General features: G+C 42.6%; 1 protein-coding gene across 8 annotated transcripts; it reads right to left on the bottom strand.

The window, feature by feature from the left end:
- Nucleotides 1-222: 222 nt before the first annotated feature.
- On the bottom strand, nt 223-15,737 carry LOC124073159 (E3 ubiquitin-protein ligase RBBP6-like). 8 transcript variants are annotated; one of them, XM_046415178.1, is made up of 20 exons: nt 15,374-15,736; nt 15,158-15,285; nt 13,647-13,752; nt 11,954-12,002; nt 9,486-9,530; nt 9,280-9,362; nt 8,939-9,047; nt 8,638-8,780; nt 7,693-7,862; nt 7,411-7,514; nt 7,119-7,280; nt 6,813-6,964; nt 6,434-6,524; nt 6,262-6,328; nt 6,144-6,186; nt 5,721-6,038; nt 5,471-5,608; nt 2,685-4,895; nt 2,420-2,525; nt 223-2,104 (listed from the first exon to the last, which is right to left on the bottom strand). In XM_046415178.1, the coding sequence occupies exons 2-20, from the start codon at nt 15,222-15,224 to the stop codon at nt 797-799; spliced, it is 5,472 nt and encodes a 1,823-aa protein (XP_046271134.1). In that variant the 5' UTR covers nt 15,225-15,285; nt 15,374-15,736; the 3' UTR covers nt 223-796. The 8 variants fall into 8 exon arrangements, with proteins under 8 accessions (XP_046271134.1, XP_046271133.1, XP_046271132.1 ...); XM_046415177.1 differs by having other exon boundaries at nt 8,638-8,777; nt 8,954-9,047; nt 15,158-15,737; XM_046415176.1 differs by having other exon boundaries at nt 8,954-9,047; nt 15,158-15,737.
- Between the last annotated feature and the right edge of the window lie 1,300 nt (nt 15,738-17,037).

Raw genomic sequence — 17,037 nt, forward strand, 5'->3', positions numbered from 1 at the left:
CATAGTTTAGTGTGTCAGCATGCTAATATTTGCTAATTAGGGCCAAAAACACTGGCATGACTGAAACAATCAGGTTATTCCTCAGTTGAACATCTACTTTTGTTGCCCAATTTAATTATAATTTCAGGAAATTATCACACAGATTTCTTTTCATGATTGAGTCACTCAACATTTTTGACGTTTTGTTTTTTTTCAGAAATCAAGGACGCAGAAGCAGCAGAAGACATTTTATAGACGTTTCTTTTTATTTCCCTCAAAACAGGAAAAACTAAACTTTTCCTCTGGTAAATTCAGCATCCATCTAGCAGCTGTTTTAAATCAAACATTTACAAATTAAAAAGAAAAACAAAACACAGAGGTCCAAGTCATAAATATTCACAGTGTAGCTTTTAAATGAATCACATTTTTTTTTTTTTTTAAATAATGCTCTTCATGCACTCCTGTGCTCGTTAATGAGGCAAATCAAATTACTGACTGACCTTTTGTCAAAGTGTAAGCTGGTTTCATACATAAACCTCGGTGGTCGTGAGCATGTGTAAGGTCCTTGATCTTTAAGTAATTTAAGAAGTCAAAGCTTTCACATGTTTCCATTCACATTAATTTTCTGTATCGTGTTAAGTGCTTTTCTTTTTTAAGCCATATCATTCATCACTTTAATTTTGAATGATATAAGGTCAGACAAAAGGTATGGGGGGGGGGACACAACAACGCCTCTCAAAAATATGAATCCTGGCATTTTTGGACATAGAAAGGAAAAACATCATTCAAGTAAACTTCACTTTTCCCCCCCTGACAGTCAAAGGAACATAGCCGAGCAGAGCTTAGCATCGTCTCCCTCTCCACTGCTCTCTCCATCTCTGCACTGCCTTGACTTCTTGTGGTTCTTCATCTCCTCTTCCTCCAGCAGCTCTCGGGCAGCTTGCCTTTTCTCCTTTTTGTGCTTTTGTTGCTTCTTCTTCCATTCTTTTCTCGTGTCGTCGCCGCTGCTCTCCTGGCTTGACGACGGACTGACGCTCTTCCTGCTGCTGCTGTGCCTCGCCCCCTCTTCCTGCTCCCTCCTTCCCACCCACGTGGTCTTTCGGTCCAGTTTATCATCCTCATTCTCCCAATGACCACCCCTCTTTCTCTCAGCCACTCTACCTTGATAATCTCTCTCCCCTTTGCCTTCTTTTATTACTTTAGCCACCATTTTTTGCTCCCTCTCCTCCTTTTCTACCTTGCTCTCATTTCTACTTCTGTTCTGTATGAATTCCTGACCAGGTCTGCTCATTCTGGGCTTACTGAGCTCTGACGCTCCAGAGAATTCGGAGGGGGGCGGGTCTCTCTCCGTACCCTGGCTGTGGGTCCCTGCAGGCCTTTCTTGGTGTCTGTAGTTGACTGATGGGTCCTGCAGACTGTGGTAGTGGTGAGAATGGTCCAGGATGTCTCTATTCTGATCAGGCGGTTCGGCAGCTCTGCTCATCGTGCTGCTTTCCCAGCTTCTGCCACTGGAGGATTTTTCGTGAGGACAGCAGGAGCTCCTGGTGCTGCCCTGGTTGTCTCCCCGCTGCCTGTCTCTCCTCTCTGCGTCATGTGAAGAGTAGGAGTGAGAGGAAGGAGAAGGGGAATTTCTCATTTGGACTGAGGCTTTGCTGCCACGCTCCCTCTCTCTTCTCTCCCTGTCTCTCCTTCTCTCTTCCTCCCTTGTTCTCTCCTTTGAACGTTTTCTCTCTTTCTGCCTTTCCCTCTGTCTCTCACTCTCCCTGCCTCTCTCTCTGTCCCGTGGTCTCTCCCCCTCCATCCGTCTCTCCCTCTCCCTGTCTCTCTCTGCAGACAAGGCGCTGTCATGGCGTTGTTTGCCACTAGGGGGAGCCATACTCTTCTCTGAAGTGGATACAGTGGAGTTCTTCTCTCTCTCCCTGTCCCGTCCTCTTTCCATTGCCTTGGCTCTGTCTCTATCTGTTTCTCCATGCCTCTTTAGTTCATCCTCTCTCTCTGTTTCCCTACTGATTGGTCTCTCTGCTGTCACAGACACGGATGACGACGGCACAACAAGAGCATCTGTTTGAACTTTGACCTTTCCTTCATTCTGCTCTTCTTCCTTATCCCATTTGGAGCGAGGGACCTAAGAGAGAGAGTGAAGGGGCGACTGATAACATGCACTATTTGTCTATGCATGCATGTATGAGCGCTCTAATTTTTAATCTTTTGATTCAGAGACATCTAAAACAAAGCAAAGAATCTTGCAGTTCAATCCAGGAATAATTAACACAAAAACGTTAAGGAAAATCATACAAAACACAACTGGTTGTTAATTTATATCATACCAATAGTTTATTTCAAGTCCCTTTAAGTCATGATGTGATACCTCCCACACATTTAAAATGCACTGATGGCGCCCTGTGTGATCTGAGCCCATGGGCTGCTCTGGCGGACACACCTGTATGAGTGCGAGCTCGTCCTTTCTGTCCGCAGCTCTGGCCTGGGTGTATTTCTCTGGAGTTTTCACCACCAGCTTCCTCTCCTGATAATCCTCATAGCTGCTGCTTTTAAGACACACACACATCAGCACGCATGATGCACACTCTGTAAACCATACTGTAGCTCGTTAGTTATTACACACCAAGCCAACGACTTCCATGCTGTTTTGACAGGAGTAATGGAACAAGAAGAAATTTAAAAACCAAAGCAGTAATTATTCTGACCTGCCATCATCCATGCTCGTCTGTAATTTGGACCTCGTCATGTCTTCGTCTCTCCTCATCTCCAACTTCACCTCTTCCATCAGCTCCTCCTTTGGCTTTGACTCCACTGGTGTGTTTCCTCTGTGCTTCCTGCATGTGTTTTCGCTCTCTGCCCACTCTTTCTGGGTACCTGTGACTAACCTTCCCATCTCTTGTCCCCCACCTTCATTCCTCACTCTCCTCTCTTCTTCTTCTCCTCCCATCACGTTTCTCCTCTCGTCATTTGTCAACTCTTCGTCATCGCCGGCTTTCGCCCCCTGCTGTTCCTCCCACTGTTTTGCGCCCTCCTTATCCTTTGCTCCTCTGAGGGCACAATGCCACAACTCAGAGTCCTCCTCTTCTCTGTGCTCTTTCTCTCTGGCAGTTTTCTCACTCATCTGTCGCTTATCATCTTTAAAGGCAGCCTTCTCCTGTGGCTGTCTTGCCTCTCTTTCATCTGGTTTCAGTTTGTCTTTAGACTCACCTTCCTGGTCTCTTCTGGATTCCTTCTGTTCATTTACTTCAGTTCCTCCTCTACTTAACATCTCCTCCTCTCCATTACCTGTCTTCTCAGTCTCATCCTTTGTTTTTTCTGTCATGCTCTCTAAATAAGGTAAGTTTGTTTTTTCAAATTTTTCTTCCTTCTGTTTTCCATGCAGGTTGATGTTGATACTTATCTTCTTCTGTGGTTTCACCTTGATCCCTCCCTCCCAGATGTTTCCCTCTGTCAGAGGGCATGTTTTACTGTCCTTTTTCTTCTTGGCGTATGGTTCCTTTCTGTCAAATGGATCTGGGAATTCAACCTTGTGGGTTTCAGGGCCCTCTGTCATGTTTGCTTTGAAGCATTTGCTGCTTTCAGCCTCAACAGAACCTCTCTCTGTGTCCTCTCCTTTTCTTTTTTCAGTCTTCTCTGATCTGGAGTCAGAATCTTTGCTGCCTCCAGGGTTTCTGTATGTGTCTGTGTCCACTTTGCCTGCCCCTTTGCTGTGCTTTTCTTTGTGCTGTCTTTCCACATCCTGCCTGGAGTCTGAATATTTGGCTCTTCTCAATCCTTTCTCCAATTCCAAATTATCTTGTTCTCTGCGTTTCCTTTCATAGTCTTTATCCAGACATTTATCTGGTTTCACGAGTGACTGGCCTGATTCTAAGGCCTCACAGGCAGTGGCTTTGCCCTGTACTGGGGTGCCATCCTTGTAGGAATTTGGTTCAGTGCTGCCTCTGCTCATGTCCTTTCTGTAGGCATCTGTCGAGTCTGCAGCATCAGGGGATGAACACTTCTCTGCTCTTCTTTCCTTATGCTTCTTCATGCTCTTTTGCTCATGTTTCAAGGTGCTGAGGTTCTTCGGTTTCTTTGTGATTAACTGCTTATCTTTTCGTCTTTCCTGCAGTTCTGCACCCTTACTAACCTTTGTCAGTGGGACTGGCACGTGGCCATGCTTCTCAGCACACCTGCGCTGATATTCCCTCAGCTGAGCTCCATCTTTGGATGGAGTGGAGCGACCATCACTGGATGACTGAGAGGGAGGGGAGCGGCTTCCATTGGACGAATGAGACGGAGAGGAGCGGCTGTCACTAGATGAACTAGATGGCGTGGAGCGGCTGTCGCTTGAAGACTGAGATGGCGTGGAGCAACTATCACTGGATGACTGTGATGGAGGTGAGTGACCATCCACCTGGGCAGAGCGTCTACCTCGGAGATGGTCCAGAGTTTCACGGTTGGCATGTGAGTGATGTCTGCCTTCTTCTCTGTCCCCCAACTGAGGAAAAGGAGCGGTAGGAAGCAGCTGGTGGAAATGGCTGAGATAGCTGTTAAAATATTTGTCACACCACTCTTTGTACTCGCTTTTCCACTGCAGATATTGCTGTCTGCTGAGCTCCAAACTATCAGCTGGTTTTGCTTGCTGAGCACACAGGGAACTTGCTAAACTCTTCTCTGAGACTCCTGCTTCACTTCGGGAGTTTTCCCCTCGCTTCCTGGAGCTGTACCTGCTCGAAGAGAATTTCTTACTGTGATGCCGGCTGTGATGGCTGTGTTTGCGGTGATCCGATGGCGACTTGGATCTGGAACGGTAACCCACTCGAGGTGAAGATGACGAGGACAGCGAAGGTGAGCGTTTGTATCCATAGCTATAGGACTGAGAGGAACGTGAGCGGGTGTCGAGGTCTCTGTGGCGGGAGTAAGGTGAGTGAGGCCTGGGGGGGGAGAAAATATTTAGATATGTCATATGTCACCCTTGAGTTGTTCCATATGAACTTGAAAGAAAGGATAAAGAAAACCACATTCACTCTCTGTTTATTTCTCTTGAAAATCTGATCAGATATATTGTCCAATTTGTGATCGGTTTCCTAAACCTCAGTGCTGAAAATGACCCGTTGTACATTATATGTACGCACATAAGTGAAAAAAAATTCCAGCAATCTAGGTTTAAGGTAATTTAGAAACAGAGATACCATTGCGCAGTTTGTCCAGCAGAGAGTGCTGAGAAGTTGGTCCAGCTAAGTAGTGATCTGTATCAAGATTGTTTATGCTACATTATCGATATCAGTGTTGACCTCATAAATCTGCAGGTGAGTAGCAGGGGCTCACTTTTGAGATGGGGCAACAATAAATAAATAAAATAAAATAGTAATAAATAATAAAAAGTAAGATCTTCTAAGAATCTTTTTGTGGTAAAAAAAAAAACAAACAAAAAAAAACAGATAGAAAAACCACAAAAAAAAAAAAAAAATTAAACTAAACAAAACTTGGAAAAAAAGGCACAAAATACCTTGATCGGCCTTGGGACCTGGACCGGGATCTGGACCTGCTTGAAGAGCGAGAGTAGGAGCGAGAAGATTTGGACTTTGAAGATTTTGAATTAGAACGAGAGGAGGAGCGTCTGTATGTAGATCCTCTGTGAGGGGACCTGCAGAGGACAAAGAGAGGGGGTGTCAGTGTCCTCATCCTGCCATGCCTCTGTAGCTATTACAAAATCTGATCGGAAAATAGATTATCCATAGTAATCGGCTTTCATGTACCTATCACTCTTCTTTCGCTGATGCATGTACCACTCGTTGGCAATGAGGGTGGGGATGGCGGAGGTGGCAGTAGAGGGGCAGAGGGAGGGGATGGTGGAGCTCTGGGGAGTTTGGAGCGTCCAGACGTGCGTGGCAGGCGGGTATCCAGGAGGGTAACTGCTGAGAGGCTGCTGAGCGGTGAGGAAAGAGGGAGAAGGAAAGAGAGGAGGAGGAGGAGGAGGAGCTGCTGGATATGAAGAGGAACATGAGGAGGGAGGAAGCTGATGGGTGTCTGATTCACTCCAGGCTGCAGCGGGACAACCTGAGGTGGAGGAGGAGCTGTGCGATGGGAAAGACAGGGAATGATATCAGTCGTTAAACAGTGGACGGAAAAAATTCAGACTAATACCTAAACAAACAAACAAACAAACACGCTTCACTGACCTATTCCAGTATGTCAACGGCACAGGGTGTAATGGGGTTGGACCTGCGGATTCGGGGAAAACAGGGTTTTACAGTATAATGAACAGAATGAAAGAGACAGCGCAGCTTCATCACTCACCTGAGGAGGGCTGCTGTCGGTTCACACTGACTGTCTTGGGCTGCTCTGACACTGGAGTGTGGTTAACCTGAGCACACATCGCATGTATCATATTTATACAGAGATACTTCACTACATATGATGTTGGTAATGGTGAGTCTGTGTGTGCGTGTGTTTGTGTGTGTGTCTTCACCAGCGTTGCAGCAGCGGTGGAGTCTTCGTGCGAAATCAGTACAGAAGGTGGAGCAGCCGGTGGTTCATTAGGTGCCTTCTCCTCAGCCTCTCTGAATAAACAGCAGATACATCACAGAACCACATCAGCGTGACTTGTTGAAAGTTCTTCAGTCTCAAATCTGTAGCGCCGTATTTGATCAGGATCGCACCAAATGTTCAACTTCTGTGTGTATTTGAAGGCTGTAGCCACAGAAGTAAAAACATCTCCTTGAGGATCTACTTTGTCAGAAATGAAACAGAAGAGGATTCTAACTCTAAGGGACCACAACCAGAAATCTGATCAGTCACAAGTTAGCTTAGTTAGTTTAACTGAGTGAGGCGGTGGAGAATAGCTTTACGTGTCAGGTATCGCCAGCTGGCTTCGCAAAGGCTGGAGGGATGTGCTTGGTGTTCTGCAGGCAGGGGCGGGGACTGTTGCCGTGGGAGGAGCCCAAAACTCTTGAGACGACGACGGCGTGTCTGCAGACTGCGAGCGGCGCAGGAGAGGGTCCTAAAGAAAGCAGGCAACAAGAGAATGTAGCAGGAATCAGAACAGGAAGGAGACAAAAGTCTCCCAGACCTGAAAAACGTGATTGTGTAAAGAAAACAGTAATTATCCTGCTGGCACCTGAGTCATTTTTGAAACACATCATTATGAGGCTCACCTGCTGGCTCGACTTGTGGCTTGACAGGTGAGGCCTCTGAGGTTGGGGCGGCGGGGTGGGGACAGGGCTCGGCATCTGAGTTGGGTTTTGGGATTGGGAGGTAGCAAGTCTGGCTTTCAGACCTTTGCCATGGCCTTGCTCTTTCTCAAAGTTGTTCACAGCCTGTGTTGAGAGAAACAACGGAAAGGTCAAACAAATTGCCCTCCTCACTTCAAAAATGCATTTATTTCATTACTTCCCTCCCCTCCAACTCTAACATCAATACACGTTTTCCATTTGTCTGTCACTTCACCTGTCGGATAAATTTATTGGCTATGAGAGTATCAGGGGAGACTTCTGGTTGTTGACAAGTGGGGCAGATGTGGTCGTCTGAATCCAGTAAGGCCGTGCGAATACCTAAGCAAGAGATGAAGACGAGTGACACGTGAGTATCACACTAAAGAAGCCGCAGCACCTTTCAATATTTCCGACATACAGTGGGAATCTTTAATTTTAACAAAACTATCATGCAGCACCGTCTATGGATAGTGCATTGGGATCAGAATGACATGCTCTTTGAAGTACAACAACTCACAGTCGTCACAGTAGCTGTTTCCACAGCAGGGTATGACCACAGCGTCATTCAGCAGGTTGCGACAGATGAGACAGAGGAGTTCGTTAGGCACAGGATCCTCCATGTCCTCTGATCCGGGCTGCTCCTCAGGAAGGGACGTAGGCTTCTCTTTCTTGGAAATGGAATACTCACTGTGGACAGACAATAATTCACATCTGATTTTCATGTGTTTAGAGGATGCCTTCAAACACAGTGACTTTAAAAGGATAAGGATGACATTTTTGACGCATCAAGCACACACTGACTGTTGGAAATGAACCTGCAACATTTCATATAAATGAGAGTGACTGATGATTCCCGTTATCCAAGCCACAGGGTATCTACAATCTACATCTCCTTGATTCAGCATATTTAGACGGACCTACTTACCGTACTTTTTTGCCTTTGCCTCAGATATGATATATTGACACCATTTATGAGATAAATATTTTATTTAGCTAAGAATCTTACAATAAGTGCAATAATTAACTCTCAAGTAACCAAAACATTTAAAAGGGCATAGGGTATCTTGGAATGTGGCACTTTCTAATATCTTTTGTGACTTAAATACTTTCAGGTGGAAAGTAATGACAGTGAAAAGCTCAGCTATTTTGGTCATGCATCCATCTCCAGCTATGGGTTAGCTAAGCTTGGCTTAGTTTATCTCAGCTTAGAGTCAAAACCAAAATAAGACTTGTGAGCTTATGCCCTGCAGGTAGGTAAAATCTGTGACTTTTAGACAGAGCCAGGCTAGCTGTTTCCGCTCGTTTCCAGTCTTTATGCTAAGCTAATCTAACACTCCACTGGCCTTGGCCTTACATTGAACAGATCGACAGACAGATCAGTCCTCTCATCTCACTCTTGGCAAGAAAGCAAATAAGTGCATTTCCCAAAATGAACAAACACACAATGGTTCTTTTGTCTCACACGTGTATGGCAGGAATGACGTAAAGTCCACTGTTGGTCAGCATGACTCCCTCCCTGTTGGGATCGTCCACCACCTCCAGCTTGGAAAGAGGGATGCCTGTACTTTTCTTTAATCTCGGAGGGGCCTCAACGTTTTTATCCTGCTGTCACACACACATACATCAACATTTAATGTTAGGCTCACAGCCAACACTTCAGTGCATGTTGGCACAGTACACGCAGACAATATGAACACAGATAATGGAAAGACACAGACATAAAATATATTTCTTGTGATAAACTACAATGGGAACTGGCTCACGTGTTCTGCTCTTACTCCACTGGTGGGACAGTTCCTGATGTGGTGTCCAGGGTTTCCACAGCCGTAACAGATGTAGTTCACTGGAACAGCACCAGACTTCTTGTTGTAGCTGGAGAGAGAAAAAGACAGATGATGGAAGAAAATAAAGATAAACCAGACTTAAAATGAATGAAAAAATGGGAAGAGACAGACAGTAAATAAGGCAGTTACATAGAGTGTGCAACAAAGATGGATTCAAATACTGAAAGCCAAGAGAGAAAAAGTGAGACTCCAGAACATGGATGTACAGAATTAAAGAATTTAAGAACAAGCAGGTGGAAAGCATCAGAGAAGTTACTCACTTCATGCAGTTGTAGGGCGACTGGTTTGTTAGAGCTTTGATCTTATCCTCCTCTGACACGCCTGAAACAGCCAGGTTGGCCAACTATATGCATACACACGGACGTATGTTAGCAACAGACACAGAGATGGAAGGTCAAATATGATGATCAGTGACTCTCAGGACAAATATGTGCAAGCTGAATAAGAAGTATGTATGTGTGGGTACCTCGGAGAAAAGGGGCAAGGCTCTGGAAGAACTGCGGTCATCCATCTGTTAGAATCAAACACAAAAACACTTTTGATGCTGAAGTGCTGCATGTCTTGGAGAAGAGTGTGAGCTCTCGGAACACACTGACCACAGTAGACATTAAAAAATATTCAAAGTTTTATTCCAAAACAATACCATTTGTCCTGCTAAACTTGAGATTTTAACCATGGTACTTACGGTTATTCACTGTGCTACAGAATAACTGCTATTTTTACTTCCATAACCTTCTGAGCTGAGATACAATTTACACAAGCATTCAACGGTGATTTTCATAGATAATAAATGTCTCCTCATCCCTCTCTTGCTACACTGAAAATGAAGAAGCAGCTCCCTGGGAAGGCCAGCATTTTGTTAGATAAAAACATCACTGCTCTCATCAACTAATATCTATGTCAGGGCCTCCACACTATCACATCAGTTCTTCCTTGTTTCTGAGCATCTGTAGTTGGTCTGTTCGTCCACTGTGATGGGATATACAAGAGAACCAAGAAAGCAAAATCAACTGAAAAAAATATTGGACAGATTACCATTAAGTGTTGTGTAAACATTCATGATCCCCACATGATGAATCCCAAAAACTCTGTCCATTATGTGCAATACATGCAAAACTAACAACACTTTGATCAGCCTCAGCTGCGTGTAGTGCTGATCAGTAAATATTAGCATGCTACCAGGCTACACTAACATAGTGAACATGGTAAAAATTATATACCTTATACCTGCTAAATATCAGCATGCTAGCATGCTAAAATTAGCATTTCGCTCAAAGCACCACTACGTCTAAGTACAGCCTCAACAGCTGTGGACTCGAAGACTTTTTTAAAAACAAAAAAACAAAAAAAACAAACAAAAAAACAAACAAGAAATATTGACATATGACATACAGTACACACATAATCAAAGATAGAAGTTCACCTTTGTAGTATTTGTTTGTATTATTTTCCAACATCATTTTTTCTCTGATTACTTTCTTCCCTCAACATTACTACATTTCCTCAAGAGGTCACATTTAGGAGCTGGTGACTACTGATCTCTACATTTACTCAAACAAAAGTGCATTATGGGAAATGTAAGATGCATTATTGTTTCTGGAGTGTGACCCATACTGGGGTGTAAAAGAATATTACTGCCTCTACTGCTTTGATTTGAACTACTTATATATATATATATATAATATATAAGATTCCAGTACTATCTCTGTATTGTTTTTAGCATTTGTTTTTGCAATGGAAAAATGTGGACACAAGATTTTAGTCAATCAATCAGTAATGTTCAGTGATGACAGATACAGATGACTCTGAAGTGTGTTTTACGAAGCAAAAAATCAGCTGTGGTTGTGCATCAGCGTCTTTCTCACCAGTGAAGTCAAACACATAATCAATACAAAAGACGGCTTCATACAAAGGACTTTATTGGTAAAAAAAAAAAAACACACAAAAAAAGTATGTGCAGTCCAACAGACTCAAAATACTAAGAAGAGCAGCAGAAACTTCTACTGAGAAACCAGAGAGAATCAGGTCAGGTCAGTGCACACTAATTCACACTGCAGCATGTAAAAGCTTTTGAGATGTGTTTGTGAATAATATAACAATGTTTCTTTCTCTGTACTCAGAAATGGTCTGGTGACATTCATTTCCTTTCTAGGTTTTATTTCAAATGCTTGTAAGACATTCATTTCTTGCCTGGATTTGAAGAACTGATGTTAATGATAAATCCTTCCATTATTTTTACTTCAGCGTACTTTAGATTTAGATTATCCTGGTGCTAAACTATCCATTTTGACACAGTCATTTGTGGATGTGGACAAAGTGGCTAATAATATGTACAAATGATGAAAGATGTCTGAGAGGAAGTGAGCACATTCTGCAGCAGCTCATGGAGAGGAGACTACTGGACAAGGACTGTCAGAAGCTCCGGCATCGTAAAGCGGCAGTTGGATTTATCAGCTGTGAATAGCTGGGCTGCATGATAACGTCTGACCCACCCGAGTAGCTCCCCACCCTCCCACAGATTGATGCAATGAACACTGACATGACACAGCAGCTTGTTAAATCAACAGCTGAGAGCCTTTATTAGGGAGACTAAACAAGTGGTTTTTCTTCTTTTCTCTTTCCTGTACATGGTCTAAAGTATTACTTTTTATTAACATTTTTTTCTTATAAGTCACTGTTTATCTGAGAGCAGCAGCTACCTCTAAATCAAATACTAAGCACCACTTTCTCTCTGCAACAGGAACTTAAATTGCAATAGAGGACGCAGAGGCTTTCAATGATTTAGGCTGTGGCCTCATTTGTTTAAATCAATATTTTAAATAGCACACATTTAACTAACGTTCGAGGACAAATATTAGGCTATGTTAACAATGTGTGTGTGTTTAGCGGAGCTGCAGGTGAAGAAATGCAGTGGGATTCGGTTTGGTTACGTACTGCTTTGATGGCTCCAGAGGCGTGCTGATGACGGCTGTCTGATCGCACACTGAAACACAAAAGGAAACCATCTTAAAAACCAGTCGTCCAGGACAATTTAACACTGCGGACACAAAGACAAGGGCTAAAACTGAAAATATTTTGCTTATCTAAGAAGAACTTTTGTTGGTACTACACCAGAGACTATAAAATACAAGTATCAATACAATCTTAAAGGTGAATCATGCATCTAGTGAAAACCGGAACGTAGGGGACACACCACGACAACACAGCACAACATCAGTGTGCCACTCTGGATGTCAGCACCAGATGTTTGTTAGTTTTTTGATATGAGACTCTGAATGATTTCCTACATTACCCAGAATGCCCCAGACAGAAGATATGAACTTGTTTTGTTCAGCTGTGAGTCAAGTAGGTGTGTGTTAATATACAGTATAGTAAAATCAGCTTGATAGCTTTGTCAAAGTGTATAAAACATCCACTTTCTTTTCTGTAGTTTATACAGAAATCATGATACGCTTTGTTTTATCTATGATGAATGTTTCCACTACGTCTTTTCAGTATAGATGTAAAATTGTGATGCTAGGAGGAAGCACTTACTGTTTAATTCTGAAGGACTGACACTGAAATCTGATGCTTACTGTTGCTGTTAGCATCAAAACCTCAACATGAAGCCCAGTAAACTGCACAGCATGACAAACACTCCGTCCCGTAAAGGCCATTTACGATAAACTATTTCTGCACATTGTTGTGGATATGTTTTACAGTGATTTTTCAAGTTACATTTTAAGTTTAATGCAAAATGTGAATGCAAAAGCCTTTAAATGACGCAAAGTTATGGCTCACTCAGAAGCCCTTTGAAGCTTGCACCTCTTGTGCAGGTGGAGTTTGATTTGCTGCATTTCATCTTGTGGGCTGCATTACACCACTCTTTAGCCCTCATTCCTCCATTCTTCTCCACCCATCTGCATGGTGCTGACGGGGCTAATCACATGACCGCTAGTCTGTTCCAGTGAGGTCTTTTCCTGCTTTGCATGCATAAAACCCACACCACCGCTGGCTCTCCTGTCTAAGCCTGACTAATATCTGGGTAATCCCAGTGAACCGTGGAGTTTCAAGTTCTACTCTTTCCTCTGTTCCTGGGAGTATTTTTGTCCCCTGGAAATGTTAAAAAAATGGGCCAATAAGCAAAAACAATCTTGCTACATCATGTTAACCTGAACTTTTATATTAATAAGAGCCTATGAGCTACATTCATCGTCATCTAGCGTCCATGATACAAGCAGTAAATACGTACAACTGACAAATCATTTAGAATTATTAAACTCCTGAAATTAAAATACAACACTGTGGACAAATTTCATTTCTTCCACTGGTCTTCTTCCACACAAAACAATGAAAAGAAAACACGTAATTTGATGGCGCAGTGAAGCAGCGTGGGATCATGGACGTTGCGGCCTTCTTCGTTAAACCAACAGGATTTCTGAAATCTAGCTAACGCAACTTAGGCAGACATTTTCACAGATGAGGCGCCGCCTGTGAAAGGTTGTATTAACTATTAGCTAATCCTTAAAACGTTGTTTCTTGGCGGAGTCCTCTATGGGTGGCATTAAAACACTAAAGCTACACTTCAATATATAACATAAATAATAATATAAATAAATAATAATAATAATAAAAAAATCCCACTTACGTGTTACGGGTCTTGCTACTAGAGCCGGACTTGACTCCTACGATGGGGATTCTCCTGACGATGACAGAGGAGCCTCTGGGGATCAGACCTTCATCCTCTGTGTACTCTGAGGCAGACAGTTGGAAAGAGTGAAGGCTTAAAGTCTCAGGATTGTCTTGCACAAAATGATTTGAATTAGTACTTTTTTTTTTTTTTAGACACAGGAAAATATTTACCATCATTAAGAAATCTCCAGGGTTACTGAGGAATCATACAGCCCTCACTCACAATACTGTCCTAAACATTAAGCGTGACACCACCATAACAAGCATGATTTGATTCCTTTTATTCCCAATCTTTCATGATCTTTCAGTTTATCTGCTAACTTCATTAATTAATCATTTAGTGTATAAGAGGTCATAAAATAGTGAAGGAAATACAAAATTATTAGGTTTATTATCATAGGAGGCTTAGCAAGTCAGCAACTGAATTTTTGCTTAACATGAAATTAAAACCTCATTCACAGATAAGCAATTGTTTTCAAAGATTATGAAAATAATTGCTTGGTAAATGAGTATTGATATGATTTATCACCAAATTGTTTCAGCTGTAGATGAATCTGTTACACTTAAATGTGCTGAAATAAACAGAATCAAAAGAATTACTAAAAGATGCTTTGAATATGACTTCACATTTCTTAAAACAAGGACTTTATGTTAATTTTACAGCCTGGTTTTCTGTGTCAACACGCTTACATTTCTCTAAATTTCCAAGTTCTGAATTATGTATCAAGCCAAAGTTGAGGAAAAAGCGACATGCTTTGTTTGACAGTCTTTGATTGTGCAGTCTGATGTGACATCTGATGAAAGAAAGCAGAAAAGTGTGACACTCTTAACACTTCTTCTGATACTCCATCTTTGTCTTATTGCTTTTCAATTCCTGTTAAAGCTTCCACAGCGTGTACATCTATTTTTGCAGCAGAAGCACAGCACACGATGGCTTCGCAGAGCTTATCTGCAGGATATTGACTTACTCTAAGCAATTCTCAGAATTCAACCATGCTATCATGTTTGTTTATCATGTTCATCGTGTTCTCTCAGTTTAGTGAGTTCACTTTAGCCAGGTCTGTACTGCATCAGATTTTCATCCATATTGATGATCGATGATCATTTCAGCGTGTGTCTGGCTCAGCTTTAACATTATGGCCATAACCAGGCTGTGCCCTACCCTACCTTTGCTATTTTTATCCCACATCTCACGCTGGGACTTCTACATGTGTGCCACTGACACGGCTGATCCACCACCATCAGGCCGTTTAATGAAGGGCGTGAAGCGTAAATGCAGCAGGAATGTGGCCTGGTCTATTCATTAGAGCCTTTTGTCGGTGCTTGACTTTTCTGGACCCCCGTCAAGCTGAAAGAGGTGACGCAACCCCCCTGACCGGGCAGCTGTCAAACCTGGACCACGTGTTTTCTTCCAAAGTTCAATCAAGGCAAACACATTCATTTCAGTTCAAACATACGTCTTGTTACCTTCTTTGGTCTGTGCGTTAGTGATCTGCAGGTCGCAGTCCCCGGATCGGAGCTTCTCCCTTTCCATGATCTCCTTCTTCAGATCCCTCAGCGTGATTTGCGGGCCGGCAAACACCACCGTGTCAGAGCTGAGTTTAGAGGAGAATTTATAATGAATATGAGTCATGCTGAAAATAAAGGAAAAAAAAACTCTGCCTACACTATCACAAAACAGACAGCGGTCACTTCTCCTTCGATGACAGAAACGCTCTATCCTAATTGTTGCTATGGGAGTAGTCTCCAAAGTTATCCAGCTAGCTGGCGTTAGCAGATGGTTGCGTCGAGCGTCATTAGGTCTATCAAGCTAGGTGGTTAATTAACGACTGCCCGATAAAGTGGGGTTCAAAGAGGAACATGTCCCGGCGTCTGGAGGAACAGCAGCGGAGACTCAAATCAAAGCGTATTCAGTCCGTCTCGTCTGTAATCTAAACTTTTATTCCTGCCAAGGCAAGTGTTCGCAAACCGAAACCACCAGCTGTTTCCGTAACCAACGGCTCGTCAGCACAGCTCATGCACCAGCTGATGCTGCGTTCAAGTGATCCTCGTACGTTCCAACGTCCAACTATTAAGTAAATACGTATATCCGTCATAATATCACATAGGCCTATCGCTTTATACGGATATTATGAGGGGTAAAGTGTGAGTAAATTGAAAAGTCACACTGTTTGATGCTTGTGCGTTCTAACGGTAGATTTATTTGCTAAACTTTCAGTTACTTATCACCTGTTCCAGATAAAGGGACATAGTGTGACCTGTTCTGCCTCTACATTATGATGAAAAACTAGCTCAATACAGTTTTAATGCTCTACAACGAAAAGTTACCTATACAGACATTGAATGACATATCTTTTAAGTTTTTAATATTGTTTTTTAGATTTTCCCCCGGCACCTGAATGCAGCATCAAGCCTCCAGGCTCAGAGGAGCGCACCTGTTGGGCTCAGGAGGACAACATGCAGGCTTTATCAAAGGAAAGCAGATTCCAAATACCCGATAAAGATTAAATAGTTAAATTACTTGTGCAGTCTTTCTGCTTGAGATTGAATTATTGACAGATATTTCTTCGTTGCATTACAGTCCCAGCTGGTGTCACAATCCAAAGCAGGAGCACAGAAGAAGCAAACCTTTTATTTAATCACAAAAGCTACAAAATTCACATAACATTTACGTTACCTAAATTGCTCTGTTGCTTGTGTAGCCTAAAAATCCACGAGAGGGAGACAAAGAACCATTCATGAGGCTGGTGTGTGTGATGGCTGAATGTGCAGCAGGGACTGAGGTGTATGAAAGGTTCATATTTGGACACCTTTTATCCCATAAAAACACAAAAACATGCTTAATTGTCCTTAACTGCAATGAAGCCCATTGTTTTCTGAGTGTGAAATTTGCACAGACTACATGCTAGCCTCTTCTCTCCAACCAGATTCCTGAACATAATAAAGATGCTATTAAAATTATGCCTTAGAGTCAGTGTGTATGATTACAGTGCACACGAGCTAATGCTCGGTTTCCATTAAAACAATTCATTCTAATTTGTTTTAATTTAATTCAGACTGCCTGAAATGCCACTTCTTTGTATCAACAGTTGCATTCTGGATAGTTGCAGGTGAAATCTTGGCATCAGAAAAATTGCAGCAATTAGTCCTTCATATTGATAAATTGATTTTCAATTTCTAGTTATCTCCTTAAAGCAATAATTTGGCACATTTATTTGCTGTCTTGTTGATTTAGGTGAGAAAATCAATACTACTCAGCCCATACGGTGAATACGGAGCAACAGTCAGCAGCCAGTTAGCTTAGCTTAGTCTAAAGACTGGGAACCTTCTCAAGTTGTTTAATCCAT

The sequence above is a fragment of the Scatophagus argus genome, chromosome 16, assembly GCF_020382885.2.
Source record: "Scatophagus argus isolate fScaArg1 chromosome 16, fScaArg1.pri, whole genome shotgun sequence".
NCBI classification, from domain to species: Eukaryota; Metazoa; Chordata; class Actinopteri; family Scatophagidae; genus Scatophagus; species Scatophagus argus.

Excerpts from the sequence above, each read along its gene's own strand:
- LOC124073159 (XM_046415172.1), bottom strand. The coding sequence starts at position 15,323 with ATGACTCATATTCATTATAAATTCTCCTCTAAACTCAGCTCTGACACG. Across the intron at positions 9,531-11,953 it reads CCTCTGGAGCCATCAAAGCA|ATGGATGACCGCAGTTCTTC; the intron begins GTACGTAACCAA and ends TGATTCTAACAG. Across the intron at positions 9,363-9,485 it reads CCTTGCCCCTTTTCTCCGAG|TTGGCCAACCTGGCTGTTTC; the intron begins GTACCCACACAT and ends GTATGCATATAG.